A 10894-nucleotide genomic window follows, 5' to 3' on the forward strand; every position below is an offset into this window, starting at 1 on the left:
TCTGTACTGTTTTTGCTCCACAGTTAGGAGTCTGTGGGTGCGAAGGGCTAAGTGTAATGCATTGATCTGTACCATTTTATACAGGGGGCTTGAGCATCCTCAGATTTAGGTATACACAGGGGATCCTGCAACCAATCCTCCACTGATATTGAGAGACAAGTTAAATTTATGAGGAGTGCCCTGGCCAGTGTGGCTTAGCGGATTGAGTACTGGACTGCGAAGCAAAGGGTCACCGGTTTGATTCCCAGTCAGGGCACATGCCTGGGTTTTGGGCCAGGTCCCCTGGCGTGGGGCGTATGAGAGGCTACCACACATTAATGTTTCTCTCCCTCTCTCTCTCCCTCCCTTCCCCTCTCTCTAAAAATAAATAAATAAGATATTTTTTAAAAAACATACAAATAGTTCAAAATTCAAGAGGTAAAAATTCAGTGGTAAAAAATCAGTCCTCTCACTGTTCACCCCCTCTGTCTTCAGCCACAGAGTTTTTCACCCATAAGTACACCTCTATTCATAGACTTATGTTTTCCAGTTTCTAAAAAGCTTATTTACATGCATATTGCCTCTCCATGAGCATGGAATCACTAATCATGGAAATACCAACTAGGCAAACACTGGATTTGGTATAGTAATCATATTTTATCATAGAATCATGGAATTATAGGGTTGAAAAATGACTTAGAGAATTATTTATTCAACTTCCTGTGAAAATTAAATAAACATTTCTAACAGTTCACAGGGGAGTCAAAATGATAATCTAGGTTTTCTGCCTTTTATGTTACTGATGCCTTCAATACAGCATATTACAATATGCCCACTCAAAATTACAGCAAGTCAACATTGTAATGATTACCACAACCCTTGCTTTGTTCCTTATATTTATGGCCTATCTGAAGTTTTGGAGATGGTCATAGTTGTTGTCGTTTTTAATAAGCTTTATTTTTTATTATTTATTTATTTATTTATTTATTTATTGAAGATTTTATTTATTTATTTTTGGAGAGAGGGGAAGGGAGGGGGAAAGAGAGAAGGAAAGATCAATGTGTGGTTGCCTCTTTTGTGGCCCTCACTGGGGACCTCGCCTGAAACCCAGGCATGTGCCCTGACTGGGAATCGAACTAGTGACCCTTTGGTTCACAGCCCGCGCTCAATCCACTGAGCTACACCAGCCAGGGCAATAAGCTTATATTTTAAAACAGTTTTAGATTTACAGAAAAATTGAGAAGGTGATAGAGGTTTTATACTCCCCATACCCAGTTCCCCTATTATTAACATTTTCCATTAGTATGGTATGTTTGTTACCTTAATGAACCAATATTGACTTATGGTTACTAACTTTATTCAGATTTCTTTAGTTTTACCCAAAGTCCTTTTTCTATTCTAGAATATCACATTATATTTAGTCATCACTTCTCCTCAGGTTCCTCTTGGTTGTGATACTTTCTCAGACTTTCTTTGTCTTTGATGATCTTGATAATTTTGAGGAGTACTGGATGGGTATTTTGGAAAATATTCCTTTATTGGGTTTTGTTTGTTTTTCTTGTGATTATGGTTTGTTTGTATGTTTTTATCCTCAATGAGGACATTTTTTTTCATTGTGTTTTAGAGAGAGAGGAAGGGAGAGAAAGAAACACTGATGCAAGAGAGAAGCATCTATTGGTCACTTCCTGGACACAGGATTGAACCGCAATCTAGGTATGTGCCCTGACCAGGAATCGAACCTACAACCTTTTGTTGTGGGACAACAGTCCAACCAACTGCAGATTTATTTTTTATTTTTTATTTTTCAAATATTTTATTTATTATTTTCAGAGAAAGGGGAAGGGAGGAAGAAAGAGAGGGAGAGAAACATCGATGTGCAAGAGAAATATCAGTTGGTTGCCTCTCACACGCCTCCAGTGGGGAACCTGGCCCACAACCCAGGCATGTGCCCTAGACTGGGAATCAAACCAGCAACCTCTTGGCTTGCCGGCCAGCGCTCAGTCTACTGGGCCACACCAGCCAGGGCTGCATATTTATTTTTTATTTAATATAACCCTTGTCAGCATAGGTCTATATATTCTTTTCATGTGACATTATCCATTTCTAATAATTTATGGCATTTTCATAAACATCATTTTTAATGATGAAAATCCCTGCTTTGTTACTTAAGATCTATGTAACCTTAGACACATTCCTAAATTTCTCTGAGCACTTGGTTTCCTCCCCTGTAAATGCTGCTCACAAGATTGTAATGAAATAGGCAAATAGGCTGTTGCACAGAGGCAAAACACAATGCAAAGTTATGTTTAAGATTATTTAGAGAGTGGCGTTTAATCTAGATTGGGGGAAAAATAGGCAGCCAAGAGGCAATTTCAGTAGTTGAGACAGCCAGATCCAGGAGGAAGGAAAGGGGGGTGGTGCCCAGAAGCAAACCCTGCCCATACAACCTCAGGGGGACTTGAGAACTGACCAGGTATGAGTGGGATGAACTGGGGCCACAGGAGGGGACAAAAACATCTTCCTTATCGGGATCTTCTGGGACCAAGAGAAACTTGGTGTCCTTGAGAGTCAGGGAAGAAGGGAAGGCAGACCTGTTGGTGAGGGGTAGGCAGGAGCTTGGATTTTGATGTGTTTAGTTTCAGGTGGTGGCTGCCTATCCAGGTGGTCATGTCAGAGAATTAGAGAGCTGAGTCAGAAGGAAGGTGAAATCTCTTGGGCTCTCCAGAGGCTAATCCTGGAACTCTAGAACAACCAAGCTAGAAAGGGGCTAGAGATCATCTCAATGCTCAATCACAACTGCTACCAGGTACTGTGTATGACCTGTCACCTTTGTTTTTTTCACTTTGAATTGACCCTGCAAGCAGGGTAAGTGTTTTTATCTATACATTACACATGATAAAGCTGAGATTCCAAAGGTTAAGTAACTTGCCCGTGGACACTGAGCTAGTTGGTCACTAAGCAGGAAGCAATCCTATTGTAGTGAAGTCAGGGCTCCCCCATTGCTCTTCTGGGATTAGACAAGAAGGCCTTCAACCGGTTATTTGGCAAATGAGGAATCTGAGCCATAGAAAGAGGAAATAATTTGCCCAAGGGCACTTGAATAGTTAGACACTGAGCTAGAGCTATAAACCAGGAACCTGTAACAGGACTAGCCTTGAGGGGCACGCAGTATTAAAGGGGTCTTGGGTGGGAAAGAAAAGCCAATAAAGAAAACACACAAAAAAGAAATGAAGGAAGGAACTTTTCACTGTGGCTCACAAAGCCTTGCCTACAGTTCTCCATGCCAGCTTTTCTCTCTCCCTGTCACACACCCCACACTTTTGCTACTCAGGTTACTTGCAGTTACTTGCAGTTTCTTGCTGCACGGTGTGATACTACACCCCACTGGACCAGGAATGCTGTACTGCCCCCAACACTCCTGGAAAACTGTTCATTTAAGACCCAGCTCAAGCATCCTGTGCTGTGAGGCCTTCCCACTCGAGCTTCAGAAGAGGACATCCCCTCCAAAGACACTGTACAGGACCCCAGTAAAGTGAGTTGTGGGTCTCTGAGTACCTTCAGAGCAGCAATTTCATTGTATTCATCCCTCTTTTCCCAATGCCCTTCATGGGATCCCACCAAATAAAGGCTTGTGGAGGAAAAGGAAAAGAAGAGAGCCAGGAGGAACCCAGGATCACAAGAAGGGACGTGGAGCCACAAAAGCTGACTTTATCTCTTCCTGTGCACACCTGCCCTCTGTAACGGGTCAGAACTATAGTGGACTGGATGTCCACAGAAGGACCCGAGCATTTGTCAAGGGGGAAAAGCAGTGGTGAGGCAGAGCAAACAGGCCTACGTTCACCATATGTATGTTTGCACAGGGATGACACATAAACTGTATATTTACACATGAGAAATGGTAACGGCTGGTTGAGAGTCTTGGAACAAGGGCCTTGCTGAAAGTCGAAGTTGCAGATTCTCAGCTGAGGCCTACAAGGGACAATGACAGTGGGAAGGAGTTGAGAGACAGTCTTCTGGGCAGAGAGGTGGGCAGCTATGTGGACAGCCCTCTGGGAAGGTGTGCATCCTGAGGAGGGGCCAGGGTGGTCAGGCGCTGCTGTACACACTCAGCTGTCAGCCGTGCTTCCGGGTCTGCATCCCAACAGTCCTCTAGGAGCTCTCTCAGGCCACCAGGGTCCTGGGAAGAATGAGCAGGAGGCAGGCTTGAATCCAGGATCCTGACTGGCCCCCTAAGTAGTCGCCAAGTTTAAAAGGCATCCACTGTCCACCACTCCTCTGTTTTCAACACTTCTCATTCTTCCTGGAGCAATCCGCCCCTCCCGCTCACTAAAATCCTGCCCACTGCATCTTGTTGCCTGAGACAGGTTCTCTGGGTGCCTTCCAAAGTGTCCTCTTTTCCGTCTGAGGAGCTAATTTTGGTTAATGGGTTAACATGTTGATGGGAAATTGCTCTCCTTCATTTCAGGCAAACAGGGTCTTCTGCAAGCAGTGCCTGGGCCTCTGTTACCTAAGGCAGCAGATACTCGTGCAGTCTGACTCGTGCATGTCAGACCAAGCAACAGGGAAGGCTTTCCCTGTTAAACTATTTGTACAGACCCCTGAAATTTCACTCTTAGACTACTGCTTTACCTTTTTATACCTAGAACTGTCTCTATTGGGTCATGGCAGAAACACAGATGTGTAGGACAGAACGAGGAATTATTGGATTGAATTATTATTGGATACCAGTGTACCAGTAGAGAAGCCATCTTGGGGACAGAACTCAGGGCAGATGCAAAGCCAAGGAGGACTAACTCATGATAGGGAAGAAGAAAGACAGACTGGGCATGACTGAGCAAAGGGAAGGTATGAGTCTCAGAAATGGTCTGTGTGAGGCTTAGAGTGGAAGAAGATGAACTGAGGTACAGAGAAAGTTTGCCCAGCTTCAGCTGGACATGAGCCAGAAGTGGTAAGAGATGAAAAGATAGGAGTAGAGGAACTGGTCCTGGCAGACAAGCCCTGGAAGCCCATACCCAGACTCTCCAGGTCCCTTTCGCATCAGCCTGTGGTCTCTTACTGTGGCAAAGCAGCACCAGGTGGGTGGGATGTAGGGACGTCTTCTCTCCTCCACTGCCAAGGTCCACAGTTCACAGGTGGTGGGCGTGCTACCCAGTTCTGCCTCATAGGCCAGTTGGAAGGGTGGTGGTCTGCTGTCTGGGGATAAGCACATAGGGGTACATGTCAGCTAGTGCTAGTGGTACCTTCCTTGTGGAAAGACCATGGGGTAGAAGGGCAGAGACTCCTGGGTTAGGAAGTAGGTGGATCTGAAATGGATGGGTGAGGTATTGAGGAAGAGAGGGGACTGTCGTTCCCATCCTTACCAGGCCACAAATCTGGGCAGCGGCTCAGGATCTCCCATAGGAGCAGAGCTAGAGAATAAACATCAGCTCGTCGGAGGGCTGTGCCCCAGTCCTGTAGATCCAGAGTCTTGTCCAAGAGCTCTGGGGACATATACCTCTGGGTGCCAGCCTGGAGAGAAAGGTGTGGAGGAACAAAAATCATCTCCTTGGCAACCTTCACCACAACACTCGTCCATGCAACATCCCCCCAACTACACACTCAGCAGTATCCCAAAAGCTGTAGCCACAGCTGTACTGTTGCTACAGCAATGGGCACATCCTCATCAGCACCACCACCATCCTTCTAGGCCTCATCCTTATCCCGAGTACTCACCTCCATGATGGCAGCCGGACCTTGGGGTTGAGTAGGGGCCCAGGTTGAGGGCTGAGTGAGGCCAGGTAGCACCAAGGCAAGGCCCAGGTCTCCAATGGCACATGACCCGTCTTCCCGAATGAGCACATTTTGGCTGCTCAGATCTCGGTGGGCAATACCTGGTTTATATTGGCCTGTGGGAGAAGCCAAGGTTGAAGGGGCATGGATCTTCCTTTCTCTTTTGTCCCAATCCTTCCCCTCCAAGCTAAAAGAGAATCAGAAACATAGCAGTGTGGCTCCTGACTCCCATGGCTTCCTGTTCTCAGCTCACCCACCATCCTGCCAGCGCTCCTCATGGAGAAATGCCAGGCCCTGTGCCAGGGACAGTGCCATCCGCAGGGAACTTCCCCAGTCACTGGTGTTCTGGGTCAAGTAGTGGCACAGGGAACCCTGAGGAGAAATAGAGAGAAGAGGGGGACACACAAAGCTGGAGGTGGCTGATCCACCCCAGAGAGCAGAGATGAGTTGACAGACATCTTTCAGCAGGCCAACACACTGACTCTTGTAGGCCAAGATAACAGGCAATAGAGGAGTTAGAATGTGCATCAGTCCTGTTGACCAAAAAAATAGTAACTCTAGTTCAAGTGTCCTGAGCACTGACTGTGGGCCAGGCCTCCTGTAACACTCACAACAACTCTAGGAGGTAGGTACTCTTGTCAATCCCCTCTGACAGATGAGGAGCTTGACAGAGAGTTCACTGAGCTTGCTGGAAGTCACTTGGTGAAAGAGAAGTGGAGCTTGAACGCAAACAGTCTGAGTCTAGTCACTCACTGTTAACCACATTATACTGCCTCACAGAACTTGGGACAAAGACAGAAAGAGAAGAGGCAGGGTGACTTGACCAGGCCACCCCTCATGAACCACAGGGCTTTAGGTGGCAGGTGTGCATGGGAGAGCTGGCCAATGGGGTAGAGCTATTGGGTAGGAGAGTAGAGGTTGGGGAGCAAGTAGAAATTTTGGGGAAAGGAGCAAGGATCCTTCATTCAACAAATGTTGAGCACTTTCAATGTGCCAGGGAAGTTAAACAAACAGAACCAGAAAAGCAGTGATTTTTGAACTGGGCGGTGAAGCACATGGTCAAAGAGGGAACTTTCCCGAATTCAAGGTTTCAGAGTTGGAAAAGCTGTAAGTGCTGATAAAGTCCAAGTCCTTACTAGGCCCACAAGGCAGATTGTAGTCTGGCCCCTGCCTGCTTCTTCCTCTTCATCCTTACTGCTCACTGTCCTCCCCTCAAGTCATGTCTGTATGTTCTTCTCTTACAGTACCATGGCTGTCTCTTTCGGCACCTAAAACACTTGATATTTTACACTTATTTTTGTGTTTACTTGACCCACTTCTGACTCCCCTACTACTCCATAAAATCTGTAAAGGCAGGGTATGTTTTTCCTAGCATTTAGCACAGTGCCTGACACATAATGCATAAATATTTGTTGAATGAATGTGTGAATGAATTTGGAGGGCTATGCAACAAGGTATTTCTTTAACAATGATTTTCTTTAAGGTACAGAATATCAGTTGTTTTGATTTCTCCCTTATCTATTTTCTGAGTTAAAAATATTAGCAAGTATTTCTTGTACAATAAAAAAAGAAAAAAACAATAAAAATAATTTTTAATGTTTTAAAAAAGAACTTTAAAGCAGAATAATAAGTGTGGACAAGGCCCAGCCACCATCCAGTCACCACCCCCACCCCTACCCCACACCTCCATACCCATTCATACGGCAAACACACACATTTACATTTCTTGGTCCTCACCCTGGGGTGCAGTTCCAATACCAGCAGGGGCCCACAGTGCAGGGGGCCAGGGCCCCCCTTGCTGGCAGTGATAAAGCGGACAATGTGGTCATGCCGTAGGCCTGGCAGCTCATACAACGCTCTCTCAGCTCGGAACTGGGCCACAGCCCTCACGGGGAAGGCCTTGATGGCTACCAGTTCTCCTTGCAGCTGCCCAGCCCACACCACTGCGTGACCTCCTTCCCGGATTACCTGGGGAGATATGGTGTTGGGTGTGGTGCTCAACTAGTACCAGGGCTAGGCTTCCTCCTCAGCACACTCTCTCTGAGAGTGCCTGGAGGACGCTTCCCACCCTCCCTGAGCACCTGGGAGAAGCACAGCTCAGGCAGCTCAGGCAGCTCAGGCAGCTCCGCACTCCAGTCTCTGCCTGAGTCTGGCTCTGGCTCTGGCTCTGGCTCTGGCCCACCTCTCACTCTGTAGGCCTTTCCCTGTAGCAGGGCTGGGTTAGAGAAAAGCCTTAGGGTCAGGGGGCACAGGCATGGAGACTGGGAAAGGGGCTTTGTGGAAGGTCATAGGGGTCAGGTTGTAAAGGTCTCAGAACCATAGGAAGTTTGGAGAGGGGTCAGAGCTTTGGGGCAGTGTCTAGGGGTCACAGGGGATGGATGGGGCAGAATATACCCAAGAAGATGTTGCCCAGCAGCAGCAGGAGGAGAAACAGCCCCAGCAGCACCAGCACCATCCAGATGGACTCGCCTGGGCATTAAAGCAAGAATGCAGGCTGGATGAGCCCTGCCCCAAATCCTCTCTCTGCTCCTCTCCCCTTCCTCAGAGATCTTGCTTCTCAACCCACCCCCACCCTGGTCACAAGCCTCGTTATCTCCCAGTCACCAGGGCAACCAACTTCTCAAGGCCAGGAGGAGCGAAGCTTGGGATGGGGGTAGGGTGAGAACTGGCCCTAGTTCTACCTCTCACCCTAACCTGGGCCCCAGCCCCCACCCTGGTTCAGCACCCCAGGGGGCTACCTGAGATGGCCTGGGAACCCTGGGAGCCAGGAGTCCCAGGGCTCTCCAGAGGAGGTAGATGGCTATAATTGGCATTGCAGAAGTCAGTGCCACAGGAGCAGGTGAAGAGAGTGGAGCTGGGGCTAGGCTGAGCTCGGGGGCTTGGGTCACACCGGGGGGAATCACAGCCTGGCTCATCACTGTCTCGGCATCCTGATAGGGTGAGATTGGGAGAAGAGGAGAGAAAGAGAGAAGAGGATTAAGTGAGAGAACAAGATATCTACATCTATATCTATATCTATAAATATATAAAAATGTGTGTGTGTGTACTCACACAGAGAGAGAGAGAGAGAGAGAGAGAGAGAGAGAGAGAGAAACGAAACACATGTGCTCAAGCAAGCATAATGGGGTCTGGGGACAGAGGATAAATCCCTTCTCAGAGGCATCCCTTCGATCTCATATGGGCTTTTCTTTCCCTCCAAACACTCCATTTCTCCTCCTCTCCCTCAGCTGCCACCCTCAACCCAGGATGTATGTACCTGTCTCCCACCCTAGCTATCAACTGCCATATACTTTGCCATTCACCTTGCATCTCCACCTGTGCCAGGTCCTGGGTCAGGTTCCAGATCCCAAAGCAGCAGCGGCTGTAGAGGCAGCGGATAACCCTGGGGGGCCCTGGTCCTGCATCTAGCAGCTTCCCCAGTGTCTTTGTGCTTCCCCGAACTCCGGGGGCCTCAAAGAACACACATGTCCGCCTGCTTGGGGGTGCTGTGGCCCAAGGTGGGGAAGGGGGAGGGTTCAAGATGAGAGTGAATGCCCAGGCAAAAATAGCAGCCACAAAGAGAGACAAAACATGTTTCATATCCCAGGGCCAGCATGGTAAAGCTATATGAGGAAAGAGTGTCAGCAAAGGCCTGGAACCTGACCCCCGCCATGGGGACACATGACTCTACCCTTCACCCTCACTTACCCACCCCACTCACCACCCTTCCAAAGGGGTGGCTGCTGCACAAGTGCCCCTTTGCCTCATTGGGTGAATGGAAAGACACTGCACCTCCCTGCAGACACTTACCTTGCACAGCTGCGGGAAACAGAACCCAAAGCCCCAGAGTACCCAGCATCATTTTGAAGGAGGCAGCAGCAGGAGATGGGGAGCATGAGCCAGCATAGCTGCCCCTGGCCATAGCTTCCTTTAGATACAGGGCACTATGGGGCTTCTGATCCCTCAGTCCCCAACTCCTCCCTCCTCCCTCTTTCCAGTCTCTGTGGGGGAGACGGCTGCTGTGGGGGAGAGGATGGGTGTGGGGAAAAGCAAGGAGAGAGAGGGAGGAGCAGAGAACCAATCTCATATCCTCCTCTATTCAGCCACCTCCTCTTTTCTTTGCAAAGTGGGAGAAGGGGGGCTTGGAGGCCCAGCTGAGAACCCAGTGATGCCTAACTTCAAACCTCTGCCCTTTGCTAACCCTGGAAGAAAGCACTGGATCCTGTCAGCCAGGAAACCAAAGTGAGGTCAAGTGCACAAAGCCATTCAGCTGTGCCCAAGATACCTTCCAACCTTTATCAGGTCTCAGATCTACAGCTCCCTCAGCAGAGACAGGCTTCACAGTCCATACTAGAGTTGACCTCATTTTCCAAACTAAAGAATCAGAAATCAGTTATGTAAAATTTCTCAGAATTAAAAAAAAATCACACTGAAAATGGTGTAATGGTAAATTTTATGTTACCAGAATTTTTAAAATCACTTTGAGTCACACACTAAACAAATCACTATTATTGAGAAGGCAACAAACTTTTATTGAGCACTTATGTGGTAGGACACAGCTAGGGCTATACATTTTACAATCACCTCATCTAATTCTTCCATTAAACTAGTTATTATTACTTTCACTTTTAATGGCTGAAAAGCCCAAAAATAAATACAAAACTCAGCAGTAAGTATTTCCATGTAATACAGTATTTGAATATTTGAATTTGGATTGTTGAGAAAAAAACTACATCATTACCTGCCAGCAGGTCACTAACTAGAAAAGGAGGGTACAGTTCAAACTATCGCCACCAGAGGTCAGCAGACATAGGAGAAACTCAGGGCGCAGGGAGGAGGCAGCAAGAGCCACTTTCCACGACAAACAAACATCGTACACCTCCTGTTATCTATTCAGTTGCAGGGACTGTAAAATGTGAAGGGAAGTCACAGGGTGTGTAGAGGGAATGCCAGCACGATATGGAAGGAGAGAACTATGGCTTGTGCTGCAATAGAGACAGAAGTCCAACTCCACCAGACTGAGAAACTACGGTAACCATTTCCACTGGTATGAGCAGCTGGCTCCCGAGAATTAGTGTCACCGGGACCAGTTCCGTTTCCCGGGTGTTCTGTCCCCCTGGTGGCTGCCTGGAAGCCCTTTCTTGGAATGATCTGGCTTACACAAGGG

At 47.7% G+C, this 10894-nt stretch overlaps 1 protein-coding gene across 1 annotated transcript; it reads right to left on the minus strand.

The window, feature by feature from the left end:
• Positions 1–4031: 4031 nt before the first annotated feature.
• Positions 4032–9586, minus strand: AMHR2 (anti-Mullerian hormone receptor type 2). The gene is made up of 11 exons (XM_045184254.2): positions 9538–9586; positions 9051–9233; positions 8487–8678; positions 8143–8217; positions 7830–7963; positions 7486–7716; positions 6006–6120; positions 5692–5864; positions 5340–5487; positions 5036–5168; positions 4032–4156 (listed from the first exon to the last, which is right to left on the minus strand). Exons 1-11 carry the CDS (start codon positions 9584–9586, stop codon positions 4141–4143), a joined length of 1449 nt encoding a protein of 482 aa, XP_045040189.2. The 3' UTR covers positions 4032–4140.
• Positions 9587–10894: the final 1308 nt, after the last annotated feature.

The sequence above is a fragment of the Desmodus rotundus genome, chromosome 3, assembly GCF_022682495.2.
Source record: "Desmodus rotundus isolate HL8 chromosome 3, HLdesRot8A.1, whole genome shotgun sequence".
NCBI classification, from domain to species: Eukaryota; Metazoa; Chordata; class Mammalia; order Chiroptera; family Phyllostomidae; genus Desmodus; species Desmodus rotundus.

What these genes read in the sequence shown, in the direction of transcription:
- AMHR2 (XM_045184254.2), bottom strand. Translation starts at nt 9,586, where the DNA reads ATGCTGGGTACTCTGGGGCTTTGGGTTCTGTTTCCCGCAGCTGTGCAA. An exon ending in GGGTTCCCAGGCCATCTCAG is followed by an intron (nt 8,218 to 8,486) that starts GTAGCCCCCTGG and finishes TTTAATGCCCAG; the next exon opens with GCGAGTCCATCTGGATGGTG. An exon ending in TATTGGAACTGCACCCCAGG is followed by an intron (nt 6,121 to 7,485) that starts GTGAGGACCAAG and finishes ATTTCTCCTCAG; the next exon opens with GGTTCCCTGTGCCACTACTT.